The 26,351-nt window shown below is 46.5% G+C and overlaps 1 protein-coding gene across 1 annotated transcript; it reads left to right on the top strand.

Moving 5' to 3' along the window:
• The first annotated feature begins 3,576 nt into the window (after nucleotides 1-3,576).
• On the top strand, nucleotides 3,577-25,640 carry KCNK12 (potassium two pore domain channel subfamily K member 12). The gene is made up of 2 exons (XM_075497439.1): nucleotides 3,577-3,928; nucleotides 24,745-25,640. Exons 1-2 carry the CDS (start codon nucleotides 3,577-3,579, stop codon nucleotides 25,638-25,640), a joined length of 1,248 nt encoding a protein of 415 aa, XP_075353554.1.
• Nucleotides 25,641-26,351: the final 711 nt, after the last annotated feature.

The raw sequence follows: 26,351 nt of genomic DNA, 5'->3' as shown, positions 1-26,351 counted from the left end.
ACAAAAGAAAAAAAAGATTTGTTCCCTTGAAAGGAATAACAGTAACTGGGCTGTTTAAGTTTTAAAATACCATATTAAACTTTATTCTTTAATAATGAGACGTGATGTTCAGTGTTACGACCTATTTTCAGACAATGGTTTAATTAAACATTTAATGAATGCATCTCATTTCTTTGCACGAGCTTCACTCTAAAAAACCAAGCTAATAATGTAAACATCACTGTTTGATTATTAAAATAACTGCTTTCACAAACACCAGCCTCCTGGCAAACAAAATGGCTGGCACCGTGCATACAATGCACCCACAGTGCAGGGGTCCAATTTTAGCATAAAACCCGATTTCCAGTTGACCATCAGCTTTTGAAAAACATCCTAAGCAAATGGTTTTAAAGACAGTGATATTTTTGCCAAATGCCTGGAGATTTGATTCAATGAATCAAGCAAATTTATAAAAACATCATTCATTTAACCGAACGACTGCCTTTAGGAGTTTTTCCCAAGCAGAGACACAGCAGCAGCTTCGGGACGTTCCCTCAAACAAACTCTGGTATCTGGATCAGATGAACCAAATCCGTGACCTTCCTTTAAGCCAAAGTCCTGTTGCTGTGGAGGATTTGTATCCAGCTAATGGAGTTTTTCCAGGAGTTAGTTACTTTGGAAAGAACCATACATTTTCAGCAAGACTCTAATTAAAAAAATAGATGGACATTTCTTTTTTTTCCCCCCTAGCTTTATGACCAAAAAAATGGAGTATTTTTGCAAAACGGTGACAAATTTTCAAGACTCTAAGTAAAAAAATCTTAGTGAAATGAGTTGTCAAAACATTTTGAAAATCTGTCAACAGCTCTAATTCTTAGAAACCATGATTCGGTGATGCTTGAAATATGGTCTTGTCCATGCGGAAGCAGCTAAACCGCGTTCCTTGCTGCTTCAGCTTAGCTGTTTTTCTTCGTGGAAAGTTACCGGTATGCTTTCCTATCTATTATGTGGCTCTCCAAGCTAATTGGCATCTCACCAGCGGCGTCCTTTCATAGGCAGGACATCTCCAGAAAGGTCACCGCAGACTCCAGAGTCAGTCAGCTTCTACTGCTTGGAAAAGATTCAGTCCTGTCACCCAAGGAAATAGCCAATTTTTCAGTCTCCATCTGTGGCCCAGCCATCACTCAAGAGGGGACAATGCATGGCATGGTGAGAATATGAGTTACACAAACTTTTCTAACCGTCTTCCCACTAAAAACATCACTGGCCTTTCACAGTAGGTCAAATTGCTGAGCACTCCAGAGAACTGGACCCTCATTTTTTAGTGTTTTCAACAGAGGGGAAAAAAAAGGAACAGTCTTATTTCCCCTGCAAACACAAAAATACCAGGAATCCAAACCCCAATATCCAGCTGCAGCAACATAATTCCCATGTATTCAGGTAAATTAGCTCAGATTTACAGCATCTGACACAGTGGATTGCACATAATCACTCCTGGGTTACCAGAGTGGAAACTATTTGTAACTGTAGCCATTGGCACGAAACGGCCCATATCTGACCCATTATATGAAGCCCTTGACTATCCATGGGAGACTTCCCACTCGTTTCGATGGGCTTTTGATTAGGTCTGATATACTTTCCCATTTTTTTTTCCTGCTTCTTTTGTCCTTGAGATCTGCTATTACTTCCCACAGCTATTGGGTTTGTGATTTATTGGTTTAATTATTTTATTTTTATTTGGCTTTAGTATTTATAATGGGACACAACTGACACTTTGAAATAGGAGCCACTTGTTTTCTTAAGGGTTGCATGTGGTATTGGTCGCCTTGAGCGCAACAAGAGATTGGAAATCTTCTTTGATGCTTCTGGACACTTTCCTTCCACCTCTGCTGAACAAAATGCTTTAGCACAAAAGCAATAACGGCAAAAAGCAAAGTTTAAACGTGTTAGTGGCTATCAAAACATGATATTCGAGTACTTTGTAAACTAAGTTGTTGCATTTTATCTGTGGTCTTTTCCTAGGAAGCATAGGTGCAAACCCAAGCCATTTTCTTCACCTGGTGAGTATGAACAGTCTGTTAGGAAGGGAGGAAATTCTCCCGTTAGGGATGCGGCCAGAAGATAACTGCCAGTAACATGAAATCTCAGGGCACAGCAAAATCTCTCAGATCCAAGATAAGAAATAAATGTGTGAAGAACAGCTATGGAGAAGTCCTAGCGACAGTAAATATCCATTTGCTAAAAGGCATCAAGTAGCTACCTAGAGGCAGCAAGGATTTTCCTGCATAAAAAATATAAAACCTAGGTTAAAAAAACCCGTCAACCAGGGAACAAATTCGCATCCAGGTGAGACTGACATTGGCAGTTGCAGATTGTGGGGAGCGTTTGCTCTTCCAAGCCCAGATCTTTCCTACACATGTTATCGTCCCCTGCACACACGTTTGCAGGACTGGCATCACTCCCATCCTCTTTGCAATACTTTATCGGTGTGAATTCTCTTTTAAAAAAAAACCCCACGAATGTTATTACTTACTACAAGCCTCTCAGGAAAGGACTGCAGTTCTTACTGCAGCCTAACGGATAAGAAAGGCTACAGTGTTTGTTCCAAGCCAAACAGCGAAGAAAGAATCCACCGGCTTAGGGAAAAAAAATCACCTTTCAGACACTAGCTAAGATTGAAAGAGCATTTGGCACCGCAACCAAAATTTATCATTTTCTTGGGTCTAACTTCGTGCAGCCCAGAAACTGGAGTCAGATCAGAACCAACAATTCGTGTGCCTAGAAATGGCCGAAATTAATTAATTAGTGCTCCACCGACCACCGGCAGCTCCCTCAGAACCCCCTCTCCTGGCACCGGGCATAGCGAAGAGGTTTTAAAGCTAAACAACCCCCGCAACGGCAAGGCGCAGCGCACACATGGCGGGGGGGCAGCCGCCTTTGCCGCGTCCCCCCTCCCCGGGCGTGCCCGCGGGGACGGCAGCCGTCCGGTGCCGCGGTGGGGAGCGGAGACCCGAGCAGCGGCGGGCAGGGCCGGGCCGGGCCGGGCCGCCCCGCCCCGTCCCTCCCCCGGGCCGGGCGCGGCGGCACCCCGGGGGCGCGGCAGCGGCGGCGGCGCCCCGGCCCGGGCGGGCGGGCGGCGGCAGCGGGGCCGGGGGAGCCTTCCCGCCGGGGATGCGGCTCCCCGGGGGCCGCGCCGCACGCTCCCGCCCTCCGTCGACCGGGCGCCGCGCGGAGCCCCAGCCTCCGCCTCCGCCTCCCCGCGGCGGTCGGTCTCCCCCGCGGCGGGGCCGCCGCCGCCGCCGCCGCCCCGCATGGCCAGAGCCAGCCGGCCGGGGCGCGCCGGCGAGGCCGCGCCGCAGCAGCCCACGGCCCCGGGGGCGCGGGGCGTCGGGCTGAGGGCGGGCGGGCGAGGCCGGCGGCCCCGGGGCGCCGCCGCCAGCCGGGCGGGCAGCCCCGCCGGGGGATGACTCAGAGCCGCGGCCCCTGCAGCGAAGCCGCCGCCGCCGCCGCGCCGGGCTCCGCGCCGCGCCGCCCCATGCCCGCGCCCCCCGCCGGGGGCCGCCCGCCGCCCGCCGCGCCCGCCGCGCCGCGCACCGGATGATGCCCCCGCGGGGGGCGGCGGGCTCCTGCCGCCGGCGGCGCCTGGCGCCCCTCAACGAGGACAACGGGCGGTTCCTGCTGCTGGCCGCCCTCATCGCGGCGTACCTGAGCGCCGGCGCCACCGTCTTCTCGGCCCTCGAGAGCCCGTCGGAGGCGGCGGCGCAGCTCCGCTGGAACCGGACCCTCCACAACTTCAGCCGCATCTTCAACATCAGCCTGCCGGAGCTGCGCGCCTTCCTGCGGAGCTACGAGGCGGCCATGGCCGCGGGCATCCGCGTCGACGCCCTGCGGCCCCGCTGGGACTTCCCCGGCGCCTTCTACTTCGTGGGCACCGTCGTCTCCACCATAGGTGAGCGCCGCCCCGACGGCCCCGCGGCGGAGGCGCCCGCCCGGGGGCTGCTGCGGCTGCGGCCCCGGCCCCGGCCCCGGGGCGGTCGTCGTTATAGCGACCAAAGTTTGGGGGGAGAGGCGCCGCCGCGTTGCTATGGCAACCGGGGGCCTTGCAGCCGGGGGGGGGCCGGGACCCTGTGCTCCGCACCCCCCACCGCGGGGGGTCGCGGCCCCACCGCTCGCCCTGCGGCCCCGCCCGCCCCGCTGCACGGAGCCGGGGACCGGCGCTGGGCTCCGCTCCGCGGCGCTCCGGCTCCCGCTGGGGCGGCAGGACGGCCGGCCGTCGCGGGAGCCCCGTCCCTCCCCGGCAAACTTGAGCGGCCGGCTGTGCGGTTGCATGGCTGGGCTGCAGCCGGCCCGAAGGACCGAGCGACCGAGCGAGCGGGGCTGGTCGCCCTCCGAGCCGCCCTGCCCGCGGCGGGATGCGCCCGGTGGTCGAGCGGCTCGTTGCCGGGAGGGGCGGCGCGGGGGCTGATAGGCAGCGGGCTACTGAAGGTGCGGAGCGATAGCCAGGCTTTCGCCGTGCCTGACCGCTGAACTTGGTAGGGGTTTTTAAGTGCTGGCAAAGTTAAGATGCGTGTGTGAATAAAGACATAAGCTGCACGAAGCCGTATGTCTCCCCGCTGTACCGTAATACGCGTTCTCAGTACATCGCTGGCTGCAGCTGACTGCAGTTATTCACATCCCATAGGTGTTTAGGAAGAGCAGCACTTCACGAGCAAATGGTGAGTTTCGGGGGAGGAATTTTTTTTTACTCTAGAATTACCATTTTTTACTCCTCTAAAAGCGCCGTTAAGAACTGTCGTGCGGGAGATTTACTTAAGTAAAGCTGTGGCTGTCTGCTGCTCCCCGAGTACTGCTTGAGAAATCCTGTCCCTGCAGACGCAAGATCTTGCCGATTTTCTCTCTCTGCCAGTTTTTAAGTTTTGTAACAAGCCAGTTGTCTTGGGACTCCTGAGCATAAATGGCAGGCTTTCCCTTGATGAGAGAGGAAGAAACGCACAGCTCATTATTGCGCTTGCATTCATTAGGTTCGGAAAATGTTTTATCAATAGTGACTAATCTGTATAATAGAGTCGTGATGGTGACTACAGCAATGTTGTCAAGTATCCTTACTTTTTGCATTGAATAATTCACTTAACTTTTCCTTTTCAAGTACATTCAGTAGTCCAGTCATTAAAACACCATTTTAATTAAGTGTTAGGCCTTCTTCATCACAAGAATATATATTTTTAAGAGGTCATTATGACTGACCTGAATGGATGGACAAAAAAAGTCAGTGTATTAACAAACCCACTCTTTCCTTACACCTGCTGTAGCAAACAGAGAGATTTTCAGGAGATGTGTAAATGCAGATCCATTCACTTCTCTGCCAACCCTGGCTTCTCCTCTCTGTGGTTATCGAAATGTAAAATGTTTCCTCTTCGTTTGCAAGCATTTGTTTGCACCTCCACTTCGTCGCCCTGTCTCCAGTCATTTGTACCTGGGCAGGGGGAATGAGAAACTCAGCGGGGATTTTTGGCAGTCTTGACAGGTGTAAATGGCTGAACCAAGAATTGTGTTTCTCATATTCCTGTAGTGCAGCCTAGGGCACCGCTCTCTCTCTGTAGTAAATAACGTCTACATCTCTCATACGCGAGATGGAGGCTGAAGATTGTTTTTCCTGAGCTACAGCAGAGGCCAGATTCTGCCAAGCGTTTCCCAGAGTAGTACCTTCTCTTGGCCTACTACCTGCTCATACTTCTGGATTACTTAGAGTACTTAGCGCGAGTTCAGCGAGCCTGCTGTAGAGCAAGGTTTTGCTCTGGGTGGGGAGATGCAGCAGTAGGTGGCTCGAAGCGAAGCTGAGTTGTGCCTTTGGGCACAACGAAGGCCATAGCAGAGCCGCTGTGCTGGGGGTGCCGAGCTGCACGGCCCTGGCAGGAGTCGTTTCTTCTACAGTACCGGCGTCCCGAGGCTGTTGCACCCCGTGCCGGCAGAGCTTCTACCAGCTACATGTACAGCTCCTGCAGAAGCAGCCAGCAACTGAGCCCCACCCAGCCGCTCGCTCACTCCCCCTCGATGGGATGGGGGAGAGAATCGGAAGAGTAAAAGTAAGAAAACTCATGGGTTGAGATAAAGACAGTTTAATAAAGTAAAGCACGCAAGCAAAGCAAAGCAAGGATTTCATTCACTGCTTCCCACGGGCAGGCAGGTGTTCAGCCATCTCCAGGAAAGCAGGGCTCCATCACACGTAATGGTCACTTGGGAAGACAAACGCCATCAGTCCGAATGTCCCCCCCTTCCTTCTTCTTCCCCAGCTTTATATACTGAGCATGTCCCATATGGTATGGGACATCCCTTTGGTCAGTTGGGGTCAGCTGTCTCAGCCGTGTCCCCTCCCAGCTTCTTGTGCACCTGGCGGAGCATGGGAAGCTCAAAAGTCCTTTACCAGTGCAGCAACAACTAAAACATCTCTGTATTATCAACACTGTTCTCAGCACAAATCCAAAACATAGCCCCATACCAGCCCCTATAAAGAAAATCAACTCTATCTCAGCTGAAACCAGGACAAAGAGGAACTGTTGCCCCCACCTCGGCGCTTCTCCTCGCTCGCCTCTTAAGCTGCTGCAGCTTGTGGAGAGGCAAAGCCCTGGGTGAGCTCAGCAGTTTCTCTGTGGGCAAGGTTTCTTCCACCCCACAGTTGTGTTCAGTTATTGGCAGCTGTGATTGCCGAACAAAAGCAAAAAAAAATCCCAGTGAATTAACTAGTTGTCCCGCTAAAACCCAAAAGCTGTCCTCATAACGAAACGTGCACAAGGCTTTCTCGCTCACAGTCGCAGCATGGGAGAAACCAAACGGTAGACATCAAAATGTCACCTGGGGGAGCGGTTCCAGAGCCATTCTCTTGTGGCCCCTTTGTTCCCTCCCAGCCAGCTCATTTCTGTACCTACCTACCTGGAGTACCTTTGATTCCACCGTCAGCTTAAACATTAGCCTGGTTCAGAGCAATTTCACTTGCCTTCATGTCACAGTTCATTGACAAGGAGAATGCTGTCTTTACTCAACCTCGCCAAGAACTACCAGACATACAGAGTCAAAACAGCTTGCCTTCCTCAACAACTTCATCAGTTACATGTGTCAAAGCAACTTTTATTACTCCGGCTAAACACACTCCTATCCTAGCAACGCATCGGAAAGCTTTCTTACTCACTGCTTAACAAAGAGCGAGTAGATGCTGCGTCTGTCAAGGGTAAATCATCCACAGGTTACTCAGCCTCTTACCTGTAGAGGATTCCGACTTAGAAAACTCACTGGGTCTTTTCAAGTCCTCACTCTGCTCTCACTGGTTTAATAAAACTGTTAAATCCTTCACATGTAGGCATCAAAATACAGTCAGCCAGGGACAGGGCTGCAAGTTTTCCTGGGGTTTGTGTAAGCTGAACAGAGGGAGGGAGACTCCAATTCTTTATCCTTCTGTGAACACAAGGGTTAGGCACAGTCGGGCTTGGAGAAAACTCCATCCACCCTCCCTGAGCAGGGCCTTTGCGGAGCCAAGCAGCTCCCCTTCGTTAGGTGCTTTGTCTCCTGTACTTGCCTGGCTGCAGTTCTGCACCTTCCGTAATTACACAGGGACGCAGTCAGACCCTCTGGGTGAGAAGCACGTCAGTGGGGTCTTTAAGAAATGGGAGAGAGAGCTGAAATGAAATGTTAAGTCTAATCTTAAAGCGTTTTCCTGAATAGCCCACAAAGCGAGCAGCTTACTGTCCATAAAACACCCTCTTGATAGCACTCTGGGCATTCATTTTTTTATTATTGCATTGTTTGTGGTTGAATAATGAAATGTTGAGTCTATTTTTCATTAGACACGTCTCGATTTTCAGAGCCATGTAAGAAAATTCTTCGGTCTAATTTCTGATTGCTTGCTGTCAGTCTACACCATTTATTCAGTCATTATTTTGCAGTCCAAAAGGTGTTTTCTCGTAGGCATTTATTATTATTTTTGTACTGATTTCTTTAAGGAGCAGCTAGGTGAAATTTATTCTTGATTCATTGGTCTAACTGGCAGTAGGCTTTGTTTTTCAGTTGAGTTTTTTTCCTTCCTACCCCAAATACAAATCACAAATAGTTCCCAGCACGTTGTTAAAGACTGAAAGCAAAGCATAACTCAGCCCAGTTTTCTTCCTGGTGAAATGTTGCAGAGTACGGCATCATCAGTCAGAGCTTTCCCCATATTCTAGTAGCACAGATTCATTCTGCCTAGTGCATAAGGCAACTCCGGGATGCCTGAAGCTCTGGATTTCTGACTCAGTCCATGAGTCCAGACTCTGTATCCAATTGTTTTCCTCTCTTAAATGTTAGAATAAACATTTAGGTACCTATATATTAAAACATATGGAGACGTCGACTTATTACTAAATTTGGATTTTAAGCTTCTTATGTGTAAGTACACGTTTCAAAACCCTTTGGAAAATCAAGTGATACAATTGCTTTATAGAAATCCATACCAGGCACTAAAAATGAGGTCAAAAGAAGTAGTCCAATACGCAAAAGTGATTTTTCACCATGATATTTTTAAAAAGTACCCTTACTGTGGATGGCTTGTTTTGGGACAGAGCATGTGCGGGTTATAGGTGCTTTGAGAAGGGAAGAAATCATGCAAAGATCTTGCCTCTGTACAGCTGTGCGAGGGTTACAGGTGTTTAGGGCACAGATGTGAGCGGGACTATTCATCCTTTCTTTGTGCCTGAGGTATCCTGTTAAATGACTCAGTATTCCCGTGGACTGACAGCTCCACCCAAAGGGATGGGGCATGCTCTTCTCTGCTGTTATCTCAGAGAGATAAGTCACAGCCCTGCGGTGCGATGGGCTTTGAACCCACATGAAGAGAGGCCACATAATGAGAGACGTAATGTTTGGTATTTTCTACCAGCTAACTAGCTCCTGGCAGCTGCGCTCTCCTTGCTTAGGATGTCAGCTGGGTTAGACCCCCTTCTGTCTGGGTCCTTTGTAGGGACCCAGCATCCCCAGCACATCATTTCTGCTTGTGCCCCACATCCTAGGCACCATAACCACTCGCTTCTAAAATCTCCTCTGACTCTGGGTTGTAGTCTTTTGAGAAAATCTGGAGGTCCAGATGTGCTGAAGGCGATAATTCAATGGAAGTCACAAGTGGTGTTCCCCAGGGCTCAGTATTGGGGCCAGTTCTGTTTGATATCTTTATCAATGATCTGGATGAGGGGATGGATGCAGTAAGTTTGCAGATGACACCGAGTTGGGTGGGAGTGTTGATCTGCTTGAGGGTAGGAAGGCTCTACAGAGGGATCTGGACAGGCTGGATCGATGGGCCGAGGCCAATTGTATGGGGTTCAACAAGGCCAAGTGCTGGGTCCTGCACTTGGGTCACAGCAACCCCATGCAACGCTACAGGCTTGGGGAAGAGTGTCTGGAAAGCTGCCCAGCGGAAAAGGACCTGGGGGTGTTGGTTGACAGCTGCCTGAATATGAGCCAGCAGTGTGCCCAGGTGGCCAAGAAGGCCACTAGCGTCCTGGCTTGTATGAGAAATAGCGTGGCCAGCAGGACTAGGAAAGAGATTGTCCCCCTGTACTCGGCACTGGTGAGGCCGCACCTCGAATACTGTGTTCAGTTTTGGGCCCCTCACTACAAGAGAGACATTGAGGTGCTGGAGCGTGTCCAGAGAAGGGCAACGAAGCTGGTGAAGGGTCTGGAGCACAAGTCTGATGAGGAGCGGCTGAGGGAACTGGGGTTGTTTAGCCTGGAGAAAAGGAGGCTGAGGGGAGACCTTATCGCTCTCTACAACTACCTGGAAGGAGGCTGTAGCAATGTGGGTCTCAGTCTCTTCTTCCAGGTAACAAACGATAGGACAAGAGGAAATGGCCTCAAGTTGCACCAGGGGAGGTTTAGATTGGATATCAGGAAAAAGTTCTTCATCGAAAGGGTTGTCAAGCATTGGAACAGGCTGCCCAGGGAAGTGGTTGAGTCAGCATCCCTGGAGGTATTTAAAAGGTGTGCAGGTGTGGTGCTTACGGACATGGTTTAGTGGTGGACTGGGCAGTGCTAGGTTAACGGTTGGACTTGGTGATCTTAAAGGTCTTTTCCAACCGGAATGATTCTATGATTCTATGAAGTGATGTGCAAAAGGCAGTCAGACAGCTCAGCAAGTGCATGGTCAGATGTTGGACTGTACTGCGGGGAGCCAGGGAGTGAGCCTGCCCAAGAGCAGGCACTTCACATAGTAATTTGGCAAGAAATTCCACAGATAACTGAGTTGGTCTGAAGGCTTTAAGGGGAAAATATATTTGCCCTGTCTTCTTCATTGATATATTTCAGCATATGAATTTGAGGTGCAGCTGGGGAAGGTTCTGGCTCTTTGCTCTCCATGAACGCAATTTCACTGTCTATACGGCCAACGCAAAAGGTGACAGTCAAACCAGAGCGTGCACCTGATCAGCATCGGTGTTATGTTTTCTCAGGGCTCTGCAATTCTCTGAGGCTTGTGCAGAGGCAGCCTTTGCAGAGGGTTCAAATTAGGGGGCAGTTGCCTCCAGAGTTGACCTTCTTGAAGTCAAAAAAAAACCCAAACAAAAACCAAAAGAGAAAGCAGTTGGGAGAGCAAGCGGTATTATTAAGCTGCAGCATCAGGTTATTTGTCTTTGCCAGCCTATATGCAGTCTGCAGCCAGCATGAGAGTGTGTTTCAGCTTGGTCTGCTGCGGCCAGATCTGGTTCCTTAGGTGCGTGCGATGTTTTGATCAATGTGCCGGTGGATATCTGAAAATTATTTTCTCACCCTGGTAGTCTCGATAAAGAATGGAGAGCAAAAGGCTCAGAGGTCAGCAAGTCGATGGTCAGCATATTTCTGTGGAGAGAAGTGATCCTACGGTGATTTTCCTCAGATAAGGACCTGGCACCATAGCAATGTTTTCTACTTGCTGTAGCTTCATGGGAGTATTAACTTCTTTGGGTCCCACTGATGGGAATTTCCTAAATGTGTGGGCATAGGTTGGGTGCTGTGAGCAGGGAAGTAATCTAAATCACAGCTTGCCTTCTTGTAGTTGAGAGCAACAGCAGGAAGCTTTACTTGGAGTACATCCATGTAATTACGCGAGTGACTTGAGGTGTCCCCACTGAAGGGTCATGGTGAAGTAATTTTGATCCTAAATTTGTTGGGTTTTTATTCTAGAAGGCAGGAGAGGGGAACCCCAGTACTTTAAATAAAGCCCTTTTTACAAGAAAAAAAGTTTTCTGAAAATGTTATTTTAATCAGTCTCAGTACTGCTTAGGGTTTACCTGCCCCTGTAGGGTTATGCCAGACCCAGAAAGTGAAGCTATTACTGTGCTTCAGTCATCTAAATTGAGTGATTTCTACAGAGCACATCAGCTCAGATTACTTAGTCTAAGAGATTCAGAGGGTTCTTAAATATTAAACCCTATCTATGAAACCCTATGTTTCAAAACACTAACATCAGTGTAATGGAGATCTATTTGTTGTTTTACGGCTGGAGACGTTAAGCCGGGGGACGACCAAATTGCACTTCTTTTCACTGTGGGTCTGGACTTTGGGGTGCTCAGCTGGAGCACTGAAACCTGGGGTCTCCGAACTGAATGTGGAGCACCACAGCATCTCAGAGCAGTCACCCGAAAAACAAAACCCGTCTATAACATCAGGGAATAAAGAATTTGCCTGGCCTCATGTGAGATACGGTCCTGCATCTCAGAAGTGAGGGGAAGTTTTATATTCCCTTACTGTGTGCTGGTTCAGGTTTGAAACAAAGACAGACTGGAGCTTGTAATCAAGGATTCTCCATTTTTGCAGCCTTCAGGGTCCCTCTAGCTCGGGTAATTGAAGGACCAATGTCTACTTAGTGGGTACGTACCTCCCGCTTAGCACGACATTCAGTTTGGTCTTCAGTGATATTCCTGCTGGGCAGCAAATAGCTGTGGTATTTGGTTCCCTATGCATTTACAGGAGCCTGGAGATGAGATTGCAAACCAAACATTGGTGGGCCGAAATACCACTTTGACAGCTCTCCGTCCGCAGAGGTGACACGCGTGGCTCCAGCCAGTTGGTCTGTATTACTAAGCAAACTCCCCGTCATCCAGTTATCACCCCTGTAATAGCAGTGAGGGATCATAATTACTGGGTTTATCAGCTGCCCTGTTTGCTGTGGGCTCGTAATTCCAAATCCTGCCTGAAACCCCGCGGGCTGTGTTCCCGTGGAGCCCGGGCAGTCCCTAGCCTCTGCCGTCCCCCTTTGTTCTCCTGCGGCTATTCCCCTTTCCTTCTCTTACAGCCTATCTAACGCTCCCCCGTCACCTGCCTTTCCCAGGCACTCTTAATTTCTGCTGCCTCCCTCCCAGTTAGCATGCCCGCCTGTACTGATGATTTGTTTGCTTGATTAAATTTGGAATATGTTTCACGTCTTTGCAGTCTTTCAAGTTAATAACTACCAAAGAAGTCAAAAGTAAAGCTTTACAGTTTCTTTCTGCTCCTAATCACACCCGTCCCTCTTCTCTAGTGTTAATCCTGCTATTGACCCTCATTTCTTTTTTCAGTCTAAACCTTTCTCCCTTCTCCGATTGTCCTCGGTTTGACACAGGCCATATACACTTCATAATTTTTTCTCACTTTTACTGATGGGTCATCTTTGCAAGCACACTGTCTTGCATTTCTGCAACCTTTAATGGCTCTTCATCGTGGAGAGAAGAGGAAAACAATTGTAGGATAGATTTGTTGGCAATTAACTTCATGTAACAATATCCACTCCTGGTGTTGTGCTGGAAAATACGATGTTATTTCTTCATTTTAATGAATGCAGTATTACCTTATCTTTGCAGCTATTGAAGTCAATGAGAATTTTACTTCTTGCTGTAGTAGTATCAGGCTGAGAGCAACAGAAAACATTTCATCTGCAATTTTTAGTATGAGACAGCCTGATATTATTGGAAACATAGCCTGTACCCATGATCCATATGAGCCTTGCTTACCTTTATCAAAAGAGACAGTTTTCATAGTGTGTGAGCACCAAGTGCCTATCTGAGTGCATTTTGGGAGAAAGTAGGTAAGGACAAAGATCAGGGTTCATGCTGGTGAACGTTTGAAATGTGAAAGTCCTCCTGAGCACAATAAATCTTAGAAGTGATAATAAAACCTTTTGTGAATAGGAACACTTAAGTAGCAAACAGAATTATAACCTAAGGGGCAATTGCATAGCAATCCAGACAAATCAAATATGTTTAATTTTACATCTCCTCAATAGCCTGCTTCTGCTGAAGTCAATAATAGACCAGTCTACAGAGCTTTAGGAAATCCCACCTTACTCATTGTATTGGCACGCTAGGTTTATAAAACAAATGTAGGTCTGACGTTGCCAGCACTTACTGGCGCATGACATTCCTGTTAAGTAATACACCTCTGAGCTCAGCGCGTCTGTTGACGGCTATGGGCGGCACACCTAGCTATAGACATCGGAAGGTTTCAGTGCAATCTCTCTTGAATCAAACCAAGAGAAGCAGAAAGAAAATTAAATCTAATTGCATGAGATGAGGCAAAGCATTAGCAGCCTTTTCAAGTAATTAAAGCTTTGGAGTGCAATAAGATAAGAAATTGAATGGCTTGATGTTAACGTATGGGATTACTTACGTGGGTGAGGCACTGCTATTGCTCGTGTTTAAAAATCCATAGTAAGTGCTCCTTACTCATTGATGAAAAAGGTGATAACACCTTGATAACAAATATAACCCCACAGTGATTCCTCAATGAACTTTAAACTTTCTGAGCTTGTAGCACTGCAGCGTCTTCCCCCTTAGAAATGATGGGCCAAATGTTCGCATTCATTCTCAAGTCTTAGGCAAGCAAATTTAATCAAGGCAGAAAGAGCCATTAGGAGAAATTTGCCCACGTGAGAACTAGATGAGAAACTAATTCAGTAAATTTCAATTCAAAGAAAACGGGAGAGAATCCTTTTGGTTATTCATTATTGAATATTCTGTCATCTCTTTGCTCAGACCGAGTATTGTGCAAGCAATATATTTATCTCATGAGGATAAATAAAAAATACAGTGTCACTCGTGCTCATCGTGTATGGACTCGAGTCTACTGTAAGCCTTTGATGATGGAAATGACTGCGGTGTAAAGATCTTCAATCCAAATGGTGATTTTAATGGAGAGTGGGGGAAAAACTTCTGGGATAAAAGGGTTTGTTCATTTACAAAAACTGCTACTGGCAGAGCTGCGAGCGCCAGGAAAATCTCAGGTAAAATCAAAAGCTCAAAATGATCTTGATAAAGTGTCAAAGTTGTTCAGTATCATTAAATTTAAAAGTAGTCAAGGGAAATGCGTACTAAGGAAGGAAGCATTAAATGCAGAAATAGAAAATGAGAAATAACTGGTTAGTCAGCAGTCCTGTTACCCTATATTTCTATTACAGTTACTTAAAATTGGGTCTTTGTGCCTTCATGAATGAATTAGAAGAGCTGCCTGAGCTAAAAGATACTTAAGAATTTGCTTCTTTTCTTTCAGGTGCAACTTTCTGAAATAAGGGACTCAGGAAGGCGTATTTAAACCATTAAAAAGTTGAGGTAGATTGGTCAGGTTTTTTTCATTAAATCATAACTGTAGAAGTTTGCACAGAAATTCAGGAAAAAATGGCCAAACAGTGTAAAAGATTTTGCTTTATATGTTTAGGTCCTTTTTGTCCTACAGGTCCATCTTTGTAGGCTGACTCTTTGTAAAGCAGAATTGCTGAGACAGCTACCAAGAAATAGATGTTCTCTGAATACCCGCACAAACACCAATGGCAGAAAAAAATGCTGCAAGTCTATTGTTTTATCCAGTCAAAAGATAAGCCAGTGATTTAACCATTTGACAGCCCTTCCCATCTGTAAGGCTTAGAAAGCCAGGGGTGACATCTTGTTTTATCAGACTTCGCACATGGGGAAATATGACGTACACCCAAGATCACTTGTGAAATTCAGATAATGCTATTTCTTAGCCCGAAAGGAGAAGTATCGTGAGATGTACTGGCACTGGAGTGGCAGTACACGTGCAAGTACTCTTTTGAAGCCCATAATGTCTCAAGAATATAACAAAATTTGGATGCCATTATTCTTTTTTCCTTGCAGTTCAGAAGAAAAATTTTGCACAACCTTGGGTCTACTCAGGCATGTGAAATGTGACTGCAGGTTTCGGTAAACAGCAAAAGCAGGTGTGAATGCTAATGTCTGAAAGACTCCATTTGAAATGACAGGGCATAAGCTTTTTCTTGTTAGGGTGTTGCTTGGATACACAATTATCCACACAAAAAACATTCTCAAAAACAGAGGAACATAAGAGTGGAAGCAGCTTTAAAGGATGAAAAATGAAGACTGCAAGACAAATCGACTTTTGAAACAAAGTTCACCTGGAATCATATCATCAGCTACATGAAGACTGTAGGAAGGTCTGAGAAGGTGGCTGTGGAAGGTGGCAGGCGTATGGCTTCAGATACTGGACACATCTCAAGAGAGAGAAGGCCACTCTTGGGGTCCGTGAGCTATGCCTTCATGTATAACCCTGGTTACTGAGACAGACTTTGTGTATTTCTTGGTTATCATGCTTTTGTTTTCTGCAGATTTTTGAGAATAGTTACTCTAAATTCAGAGAAGTTTCCTCTGTCCGATAGTGTCTCAGAAACCTCAGTGTTTTAGCTGAGGTTCGGCAGTGCGGTAAGCCAAGGCAGGTTGCTTCTGCACACAACCTCAAATGTGAGCAAGGGTTTGATACAGTTCTGACGGCTGTTACGGCAGGATTTTGAAGACCATTATTAGCCTCTAGTGCAAGGAAGTATTTTTCCACAGTAATATAACTTAAACAACCGAGAAGCCTGTGGGCTATGTTTTTCCATTATTAACACCACCACCATTTCAAAAGAGAGTATAGCAAAATTTTTTTCACCCAGCTGTTAGGATAAGGAAAGAAAACAAACCAAAGATAGGACTCTCTGATCATCAGGTGTGGAGACAGCCACGAGAAGCAGCTCTGGACTAGCTTAGGTCAATTCCCAAGGAGATAGGCTGCAACCAAAAGAAAGAGTGCCCTTTTTCTGGAAGTTTTCCTTTGCGAGGTGGTTTAGCACTAATTCAGCCAACACTAACTCATACTCTTTCTGTTTTAACAAGCTCTTAGAGCACCCCAGCTGTGCCAAGGGGCAGAGTAACTGACAAAACAAGAAGGGGTTTAGTATCGTTTGCTTAAGATTTGCCCAAGAAAGGTAGCATGAAGAATGAAGAAAATAGTTTCGGTCGTGATTGTTATGACTGTAAACCAGAGTCTGGCCCCAAGAGTTTCGCAGAGAAGAAGATTATATTATTTGTCAGAGCAATAAAACCTGAAGCACTGGAAGAAAGTTTATTTATGAACAATATGTTAATGGAGAAGTTAAGGAAGACTGTCACGTCGCAGGGCACCTCCATCCCTGTACAGTTGAGAGTCAGCAAGAAGAATGCCAGCTTGTAGGCCCTGACTTTCTTTTTCTGTGTGCAGTTTGAATTCATACTCCTCTGATTTTCATATTTCTCTGAATTTCATTCTCCATTGCCTCCTTTTAGGAGAGGGCCCCTGTCCCTCGTTAGAGGGACTGATCCTGGTGCAGGACACTGATTGTGTCCTGATGCAATAGGATTAACCAGAAAACCCAAACATAAGCTTGCCAAAGATTTCCAGCCTCAAGCCCGTGACCCTCCCCACGTGTTCCTTCTTCAGGGGGGCTGCTTAGCAAGACCTCGGGCCAGAGCTGCTGCTTAGCTGGCAAGGCTGGTGGCTTGGCACAAGTCAGTCCCCGATTGCTTGTACAGGGTGCATGGAGGAGCAGCCAGCCCCAGCCAGGGAACTGTAAAACTGATTTAGAGACACTTCTGCTTCTTCCTTGTCTTGGTTCTGCGCCAAAGCAGCTTGGCCAGACGAGATGATCAGCCTCCTTCTGTATTTATTGGGCTACGTGTTTACAATAATGGCATTTAGTAGTGAGCAAGGGTGGGGTTTTGGGGTTAGTCTTTGGTATGCACTTTCTTCTCACGCTGTACGCAGAAAGGGCAACATGCAGTACAGCTCAGAAAAAAAGCTTGCCTACTTCTGGTAAATGACTAGAGCAAGAGTACTGCTGCTGCTGGGGAAGCTGAAGCCCCAGCGTTTCTCTTTTTAAGGGTCATTTATCACTCAAATTTACAAAAGTTGGGCCACTTGAGCTGATAAATGTGCCTGCTGTGAGTACTCACTAAAAATTGAAGATCTTTCTTGGAAAGCTCAACTAGAAGATGTCAGCGTAGAAAAACACACTTGGGAAACCTGCTGCGAGGAGAAGAAGGTCAACGTACACGAGCAGCCAGGTTTCGAGGAGGTTATTCCTCTCCCCTTTCCTGGGGGACTTTAGGGGGGTACCCCTAATGCCTTAGACCCCTGTCAAGGTGGTAACACTTGAGGTTTCTGAGAAAAAAACCTCACGCCTACTCCTCTCAGGTCTGGCATATCCTTCACCCCAAATATGTTGTTCCAGCTCTGTCACGCAGAACACCTTCTCCGTAGGACATGGGTCCCCTCCTCACCTGCCTGCTGACGTGGCCAGGTATCAGCCGCACACGGCAGCACCTCCACGTGCAAGTACCCTGCAAGCGGGGTCAGGCTTCATATTCCCATCTTCAGTGTATTTCACAAGACAGAGTTTTCCTTGCAGCTTCTTAGCCCCCAACTGGCTGTCCTGTCCCCGTCCTACCAGCGGGGATCCTTCACCACCTTCTCCCCTCCAAAATTTCCTCTCCAGAGCACCCAAGTCCCCTCTTCAATGTGAAGATCACAGCCACCAACGCCTCTGGTTACCTCCGCAGCCCTCTCCATCACACCGCTCCCCAGTGCAGGTGCCTCCTGCCCCGTCCCCGCGGGGCAGCCCCTCACGGCATGCCGCTGCTCTCCAGGGGTGCCCGTGGGAGCACAAGCCCCTCGCCCACGAGCAGAAATCACAGGTTGCCAGAGGAGCCGGGGAGTCCCGGCATCCCTGACCTGATGGAGCTGCCCTGCTGCCTCCCGGCCCTGGGCACAAGGCGCTGCTGCCCAGCCCTGTCTGTTATCCTCACCCAGGTCACTTTTTGGCATAATTTTAGGTTTGTCTTTGTCATTCACCTCTACAGAAAAATATTTGTACCTCTCAGTCTCTTTTTATACCCTTCACATGCATGGTAACTATCAACTATTTATTAGCTTTACCTTTTAGTTATTTAGTTATTTATTGTCATGGTTGCTAATTAAATAACTTTTTCTTGTCAAGGAAGCTTAGGTTATTTTAGGCTGACAATTCTATTAATTCTTTTAAAAACCAGTGTACTTTAAAGGGGAATGAAAATGTGGCCATGGCCTTTCAGGCTGCGCTTTAAATCACAGCCAGCAGAGAAACGCTGAGGGTGATTGATTCTGGTGTGCACTGATGTTATGCATAGCAGCATTTCAGATAACCGATAACCTGATTACAGTTGTGTATAAACAGAATAAAATTGGTACTGTGGAAAGCCTTTAATAATTGCCTGCAGCTCCTTGAAACTCCTTAATGTTCAATTCATCATCTCCTGCCTCTGTTCTGCCAGTGTGGCTCCTTTTGAGTAGCAGTTGTCCCAAACGCCTCACTAATATTTCACCGGTGGAGATGTAACAAGGAGCAACAGCAGTGACCTGGATGGTTTTTGACTACGTTCATCGAGGTTATCATGGTGTTCTTTGAGGTCACAGAATAGGCTGGGCATCTGTTCCCACAATCCCTGGTGGATTTGGTGCATGTATGCACATTTTTATGTACTGAACAGTCATAGGAATTAGAAGAAAAAAGACCTGTTTTAGCCCACACTGGTTCAGAAAGCAAATTTACAGGACCTCTGACCATCTGTTTACTGTAGGCTTTGGGGAGAATAAGTCCGTGTTAAAAGAATGTTATTAAAATTACAAAAAAGTTAGGAAATGCCAGAAACAGCCTGCTTATTCAACTTGAAGTGGTATATATATTACCAAGGATAGAAAGATAGATAGATAGATGATTGATTGATTGATAGATAGATAGACTAATTGATTGATTGATTGATTGATTATGGGAGTCAGTCCTTAGCATTGTCACTCAGTATTTTCTCCACGGGTTATCTGCTCCAGTACATGGGTCATTGTGCTGGTTTTGGCTGGGATGGAGTTGATTTTCCTTATGGTAGCTACTGTGGGGCTAAGTTTTGGATTTGTGCTGAAAGTGTTGATAATACAGAGATGTTTTAGTTGTTGCTAAGTAGTGCTTATACTAAACCAAGGACTTTTCAGCATCCCGTGCTCTGCCAGGTGCACAAGAAGCTGGGAGGGGACACAGCCGGGACAGCTGGCCCCAACTGGCCAAAGGGCTATTCCAGACCATATGGCCTCATGCTCAGCATATACAGCTGGGGGAAGAAGAAGGAAGGGGGGGACATTTGGAGCGATGGCGTTTGTCTTCCCAAGTGACCATTACGTGTGAAGGAGCCCTGCTTTCCTGGAGATGGCTGAACACCTGCCTGCCCATGGGAGGCAGTGAATGAATTCCTTGTTTTGCTTTGCTTGTGTGTGCGGCTTTTGCTTTCCCTATTAAACTGTCTTTATCTCAACCCACGAGTTTTCTCACTTTATTCTTCTGATTCCCTCCCCCATCCCACCCAGCGGGAGTGAGCGAGCGGCTGGGTGGGGATTAGTTGCCGGCTGGGGTTAAACCACGACAGTCCTCAAGGACTGCAAGCTTGTGTACAATACAGGTTAGACCAGCCCTAAAAACTGCAGCGATATCTATCTCGTGTCTTCAGACTTATCATAGGTCTAACTTAAAGTTTCTTAATGCACACAGTGCTGGACAGACCACTACCGTTCAGGAGCTCTGTTTCCAGATAGTAATCTAAATAAGATCAAATGTGATTGTATAGCAACTTTGATGTTAAAGGCTCTGGCAATGGAAAAGCTCTAAAAAAATTTACTTTTTGAGCCCAAAGGGGGGTATTTTAATAAAGCGGGCTGACAAAGATGTTAAAGGGAAAGTAAGTTTTTCATTTGTAGTCTGAAAATGCAAAGCCAGGTGGAAGAACTGCCGTGTAGTATTCTCACTCCTTGGGTAAAAGCACTGGATGCAGCAGAAGGTTTCCATCTGCGGCAGTTTTGTCGGCTCTGAGCTGTGACCCTGTATCCAAGGCAACTGTTTCTGGATGTTAGGTGGTAAGGAGCTATAGAGTAAATGAGAGGTAGTTGGGAAATATCCAGGTATGACTCTATGAGGGGCAATAATGATGAAATGCTAACAGGTGGAAAAGGGGTTGAAGGGAGCACCAGGATCCAGATACGGAATTTTAGTCTCAAAATTCAGAATATGATAATGTCCTCCTTGATGCAGTCTACACGTTAGTCAATAAAGAACAACCAAGACTATGGAAAGCCATGAACTAAAGCAAGTGTGCAACAGACGTGAAACAAAATTGGTTGCTCGTAGTTTATGTGCCTGTGTTCTGTAACCCACATCTCTTGGGGACCAGCCCTCTAAGAGCTTAGTCTTTATGTTGCAAGAACTTCTTTCCATCTGGAAGCAGCATTCAGGTTATAGGGTTTTTTTTGTTTATTTCTGATAAATCATTTGTTTCAAAAGTTATATTCAACAATTTTAGTTTCTTTTGATTCCTTTAAATATAACTGCATTATTAAGAGGTGATAGAGGTGATGCTACTCTCACGATCTACACTCTGGGATTTAAAATGATTGCTCAGTTGTGCTGACTTGCTGTATGAGCCAAGTCCCCTGGCAGGGTGCCTCTGTCAGAAGAGCTGAGGGCCTGGCTGAAAGAAGCAGGGACACACGATGCCATGGTAAAGGCTGGAAGACTTTCTTGTGTTCAGTTTTCAAGGTGACCAGAACTTCCCTCCATCTCTGGTTAAATATATCTTTACTGGAAAACTGTCAACGCCTTTAATCTCAAAATATAGTAAGACAAGGTAATCACCAAACCGATTGGCCTGAGAGAAGAGCTCAGAGGTACTAAAGCTGCCATTCCTTCTTGTTTTCTGGCACCAACCGTCTCTTTTACCTATAAGAAAGTGGGTAAAAGAAAAGAAAGGAAGAGCAATGGGAAGCATATCACAAGGCACGTAAGTCTTCACGAGTCTGTCTAGTTGCACTAGCTCTTGAATCCATCGCCAGCTTAAGTAAATTAAAAGTCCAGATGAGCAGAATAGTAACCACAAAACCTGTTAGGCAAGTCGGAATGAGAGACTCTAATTGCCAGCACTCACCCGTGAGAGGCTGCTGAAGGATAAGTGTTATCTGAGTGTTTTTATCAACTCAGCTCTACTAATTCTGTTTGTTTGGGGAGAAGAAGTGTCAGACAGCTGAAATTAATGCTGCCATGGAGCTTGTATCTGAAGTGGTGGGTCAGAGTGGAGCAGAATTAGCATGAGGGAAGTTGAAATATTGTGTCTGAGCCACATAAAATCAACCCCAAGGTACCTGCGCAATATAGTGCAAGGCCATGAAAAATGCAAAGCACCATTGTGCTTCTTCCCTTGTACTGTCTCAGAAGCACAGGCAGCTCTGGATGAGTTCATTCCACCCAGGTGTCACGATGTACTTAGCCTGGAGCCGGGGCTGAGCTCAGGTGTATCGTACAGAACACACCAGGGCTAACCCCTCGTGGTCCGGGTGGTGCCGAAGGGACGAACACAGCTACCAAAGGAAGGCCCTGTACGCAGAGTACGTGAGCACACTTCTGTCCGCTAGCTGTTGACCTGAAGTTACTATGTCTGCCGGGTCGTACTTTTTGCCTGTTTTATGTAAGTCTTAGCACTCTCGTTGCCATGATGGGTCCTTCCACCTTGCATAGCTGCATACTGAAATTTGGTAACACTATGCTTCAGAAAATCTTGCTTAAACAAACTGCATCAGAAATATAAAACTTCACCACCTTTCATGAGTGATCACCAGAAAATCCTAAAAAGCTTCAGCGCTTTTACAACTTGATCCAAACTGTCACTATCTCTCTTTTTTTTTTTTTATTAATGAATGTGTCTAGCCATATGTGTGACAATAAACCCATTTATTTTGACGGTGATGTTCACATGCTTGCTGTGAAGCACATGTTTAAATGCTTTGCTGACAAGGCATGGGCAAACAGATGCCTTCTCCATAACGAGCTGGCCGGGTATCCCTAGCTGGCAACTGCAACAGGCTCCCCGGCTTCTTCTGGGGACCAGACACTAGTGGCTATTCATCATCAAATGAGAAGGGTCCTGTGAGCAGCCAGCCCGACCCAGATAACAGCTTCGCCCCACAGAGGAGGAGGAACTGAGAGCAGCTTCCCATTCCCCCGTGTTAAGCCTGGGACCCCAAGGCAGGCTTTGTGAGATCTGCTCAAAGGTGGTCTTTTAGCACGACAAAATGGAGAGACCGTGTGTCCAGAAAAGAGACTCTGATGACCCCTTTGGTAATTTTTTATTTTCCGGTCATACTGTGCAACCTTTTCACTGTCTTTTACAGAAAAGACTGGTTCTACAGTGAAGATCCTGATGATGCAGTACAGTCCAAATTGCTGTCACACAGCTGTTCCAAGCTTGCCAAATCTGTTGTGAAAGTAGGACCACCTCTTCCCTTATGCACCGTCATGTCATTGAAAATATATTTCCAAGTTTACTTGTCACAAGCATTTACATTCTTTTATCAACAAATGCAAAATTCTGTATCAATGAAGTACGAAGGTAGCACAAATAAATTACCCAGAAAACTACAGCCCTTAGAAAAATAAATCAATGGATTTCAAGCAGCAATCTCAACTCATTATACATAGGGAATATTTTCCTGTTGCTGTTTAAAGGTGCGTCATGATAATAAACTGGATTTAATGATTTCATTATGCTCTATGCTAAAAGTAGCTCCTTTTTCTTCGCAAACTTTCATTGATGTGGTCTGATGTTGATGGTTACCTCCCTGAATATGTTACTTGCTCAGCATTTTGGTGGAACAATAAAGTAAAGAAATTTCAGCATGTGGATTTTTCACAAACCGTTAATTTAGATTAGATGTGGTTACTTGTTCATGGGACATGAGCAGTCACCTCAAGCCCATCAGTACACTTTTTGACTGAACTACAGAGTATTTTTACAGGGAAGAATAACAGAACAAGGGCAATACCTACAGAACTGAGTTTCAGAAGAATCTTCCTGAGACAGTATGTGAAATATATGTAATTCTTTTTCATAAAATAACTGGTATCAGCAAATAACATGGAGTAAACTTACTGTATTTATTTGCATGCAAATTTAAGATCACTTTTGCTGTTTAAGCATCTATAGCTACAAGGCATTACTGCTTACATATAAAATTATGAGAGTCCTGGTTTCGGCTGGGATAGAGTTAATCTTCTTTCTAGTAGCTGGTATGGTGCTGTGTTTTGGATTTAGTATGAGAACAATGTTGATAGCACACTGATGGTTTAGTTGTTGCTAAGCAGTGCTTACACTGGTCAAGGACTTTTCAGCTTCTCATGTCCTGCCAGGTGCACAAGAAGCTGGGAGGGGGCACAGCCAGGACAGCTGGCCCCAACTGGCCAGAGGGCTATTCCAGACCATATGGCATCATGCTCAGTATGGAAACTGGGGGAGTTGGCCGGGGGGTAGCGATCGCTGCTCGGGGATGGGCTGGGCGTTGGTCGGTGGGTGGTGAGCGGTTGTATCACTTGGTTTTTTCCTTGGGTTTTGTTCCTCTCTCTCTTTCTCTCATTGTTTTCCTTTTCATTACATTTTATTATTGTTGTTGTTGTTGTTGTTATTCAATTAGTAAACTGTTCTTATCTCAACCCACAAGTTTTCTTACTTCTGCTCTTCCGATTCTCTCCCCCATCCCCGGAGGGGGAGTGTGAGCGAGCGGCTGGGTGGGGCTTGGTTGCCAACTGGGGCTAAACCATCACGATGAGTAATGTCAAAAGACAACTCTCGTAAAGAAGAGGTGAATGAATATTGCTGTTGGGTCTTTCCAGAGTTTGTATACTCTGATTTTTCTTTATAACCATGTGGCAGTGTTTTTCCCTGCTGTAATTATCAGTCTGCAAGATCCTCGTGCTCCCGGTCTGCCAGGCGGCTCTGCAGCAGCGGCATCTCGCTGACGACTTAAACCAGGGCCACGGCTTTTCCTTCCTTCTGTGATTATATCAAGTGGGCTAGTTGCAGTTGGGATTTGGTTAAGACTTTAAAGTGCTGTTATTTTTAAAGCAATATTCGATCTTTGGGAGGTGGGGTTTTTTTCTGTTATACAACCTGAAACCTTCCATTTTCTCAGCGGGAGTGGTATTATCAGCCCTCGATAACAGTATAGTGTTACAGTGGGTCACAGCTTGTCAATAGAGAGCTTAAACTTTCCATCAGGCCACGCTGGCTCACGTGCGTGGGAGCAGGGAAATGGCCTCTTCACCTCGTCTCATCTCGAGGTGGTTTGGGCTCAGGAATGCTTCCACCTCCATTTACAGAGTGGTGTTTCTCTGTTAATACCATCTTCCATCTCTGCGACGATGTTTTACTCTCTCTTGAGTTTTGGTCATCTCGTTGAGCTTTCTGGTGCCTTCTTCATTCTTTACAAAACTGGGTTTCCTGTTGGCCTAAGCTGACTTAGGTAGCAGTCCTGCTTCTTCCCAGTGAGATAGGACCTTTGTTAAGTTACATACATCCTGAGCTTACGCATGAGAAAACATGTCATTAATGTTACTCATTTATCTCCACACTTTAGGTTTCGGGATGACCACACCAGCAACCGTGGCTGGAAAAGTATTCCTCATCGTTTATGGCCTTTTTGGGTGTGCCGGGACTATCCTTTTCTTCAACCTCTTCTTAGAGCGCATTATCTCTCTCCTGGCGTTTATCATGAAGGCTTGCCATGAGAGACAGCTGCGAAGAAGTGGTCTCCTACCTCCCAACTTCCGAAGGGGGACAGCTATGTCGGGGGTGGGCAGCCTCGTGGGGTGGAAGCCGTCCGTTTACCACGTGATGCTGATTCTGGGAATTTTTGCTATTACCCTTTCCTGCTGCGCCTCTGCAATGTACACAGCGGTGGAAGGATGGAACTATGTTGACTCCTTGTACTATTGCTTTGTCACCTTCAGCACCATTGGCTTTGGAGATTTGGTAAGCAGCCAAAACGCTGCGTACCAAAATCAGGGATTATACAGATTTGGAAACTTCATATTTATATTAATGGGGGTATGTTGCATATACTCTCTTTTTAATGTCATCTCAATTGTAATCAAGCAAGTTTTGAACTGGGTGTTGAAAAAATTCAAATGCAGATGTTGCCCAAAGTGCCATAAATCAAGTGCCCGCCTTGGACGTCGCAACGCCATCACCCCAGGAGCCCGCCTACGTCGACATAACATCTCAATGGATGCTGATGGACAGTACGACAGCGACACCGAGGGGAGGAGGCTTTCTGGAGAGATGATCTCCATGAGGGAGCTCACGGCATCGAATAAAGTCTCCCTGGCCATTTTGCAAAAGCAGTTGTCCGAGACAGCCAACGGCTACCCGAGGAACGTTTGTATCAATACGAGACAAAATGGTTTCTCGGCGGGGGTGGGTGCTCTAGCCATCATGAACAACCGTTTGGCAGAAACAAGTGATTCTAGGTAGAGTTTTTGAAATTCCCTTTGTTTCTTTAATAAAAATGGTGAGTGGGGTGGAATTATCACTGTAAACTACTGGAAAGTTTTAAATTCAGAGACAGCCTTGGTATTCATTGGCTTTCAGCATTTTAGTTTCTGGGGATTTTATAAGTCTTCTCTAATATGCAGTAACATCTTCACGGTAATGTTATAATTTTCCCCGAAGGGCTTTTTGGATGAGGCTTGGATGTCTTTGATGCAGAATCTGATGCAATTATAGAAGAATGGTGTGCATGGTTACGATGGTGTCAAAACCAACATGTTCTTCTTCAGCACATAGCGTCAACCCAAACTCTGGGTTAAAATGCATAAAATGGGCAAGTTTGGCTCCAGATTCAGACTTGGAGTTAATAAGGTTTGGCTAAACCAGTATCTCACCGTTTGTTGAAGTCTGGATCTGGCCCCGAACTTTGTACTCAGTGCTCTTCAGCAGTTCCTCATAGCAGGCCTGTATATAACATACACGTAGGTGACTGCAGTTACACCAGCTTTAGGGTGACTGTGCTTCACTTGAATAATTCTACTGACTTTAATGGTAGAGGATCAAATGGGCTGAATTCCCGTGACTATAAATGTTGTTTTTTAGCCAGTCTTGTCTGAAACACTACCTGCTACCTAACTCAAAAGTCAGGGGATTATCAAGAACCATGTTAAAATGTGCAAAACTATTCCTACCTGC

The sequence above is a fragment of the Mycteria americana genome, chromosome 3 (assembly GCF_035582795.1).
Source record: "Mycteria americana isolate JAX WOST 10 ecotype Jacksonville Zoo and Gardens chromosome 3, USCA_MyAme_1.0, whole genome shotgun sequence".
NCBI lineage: Eukaryota > Metazoa > Chordata > Aves > Ciconiiformes > Ciconiidae > Mycteria > Mycteria americana.
The sequence above is the reverse complement of the archived record's forward strand: the minus strand, read 5'-3'. Positions and strand labels throughout refer to the sequence as shown.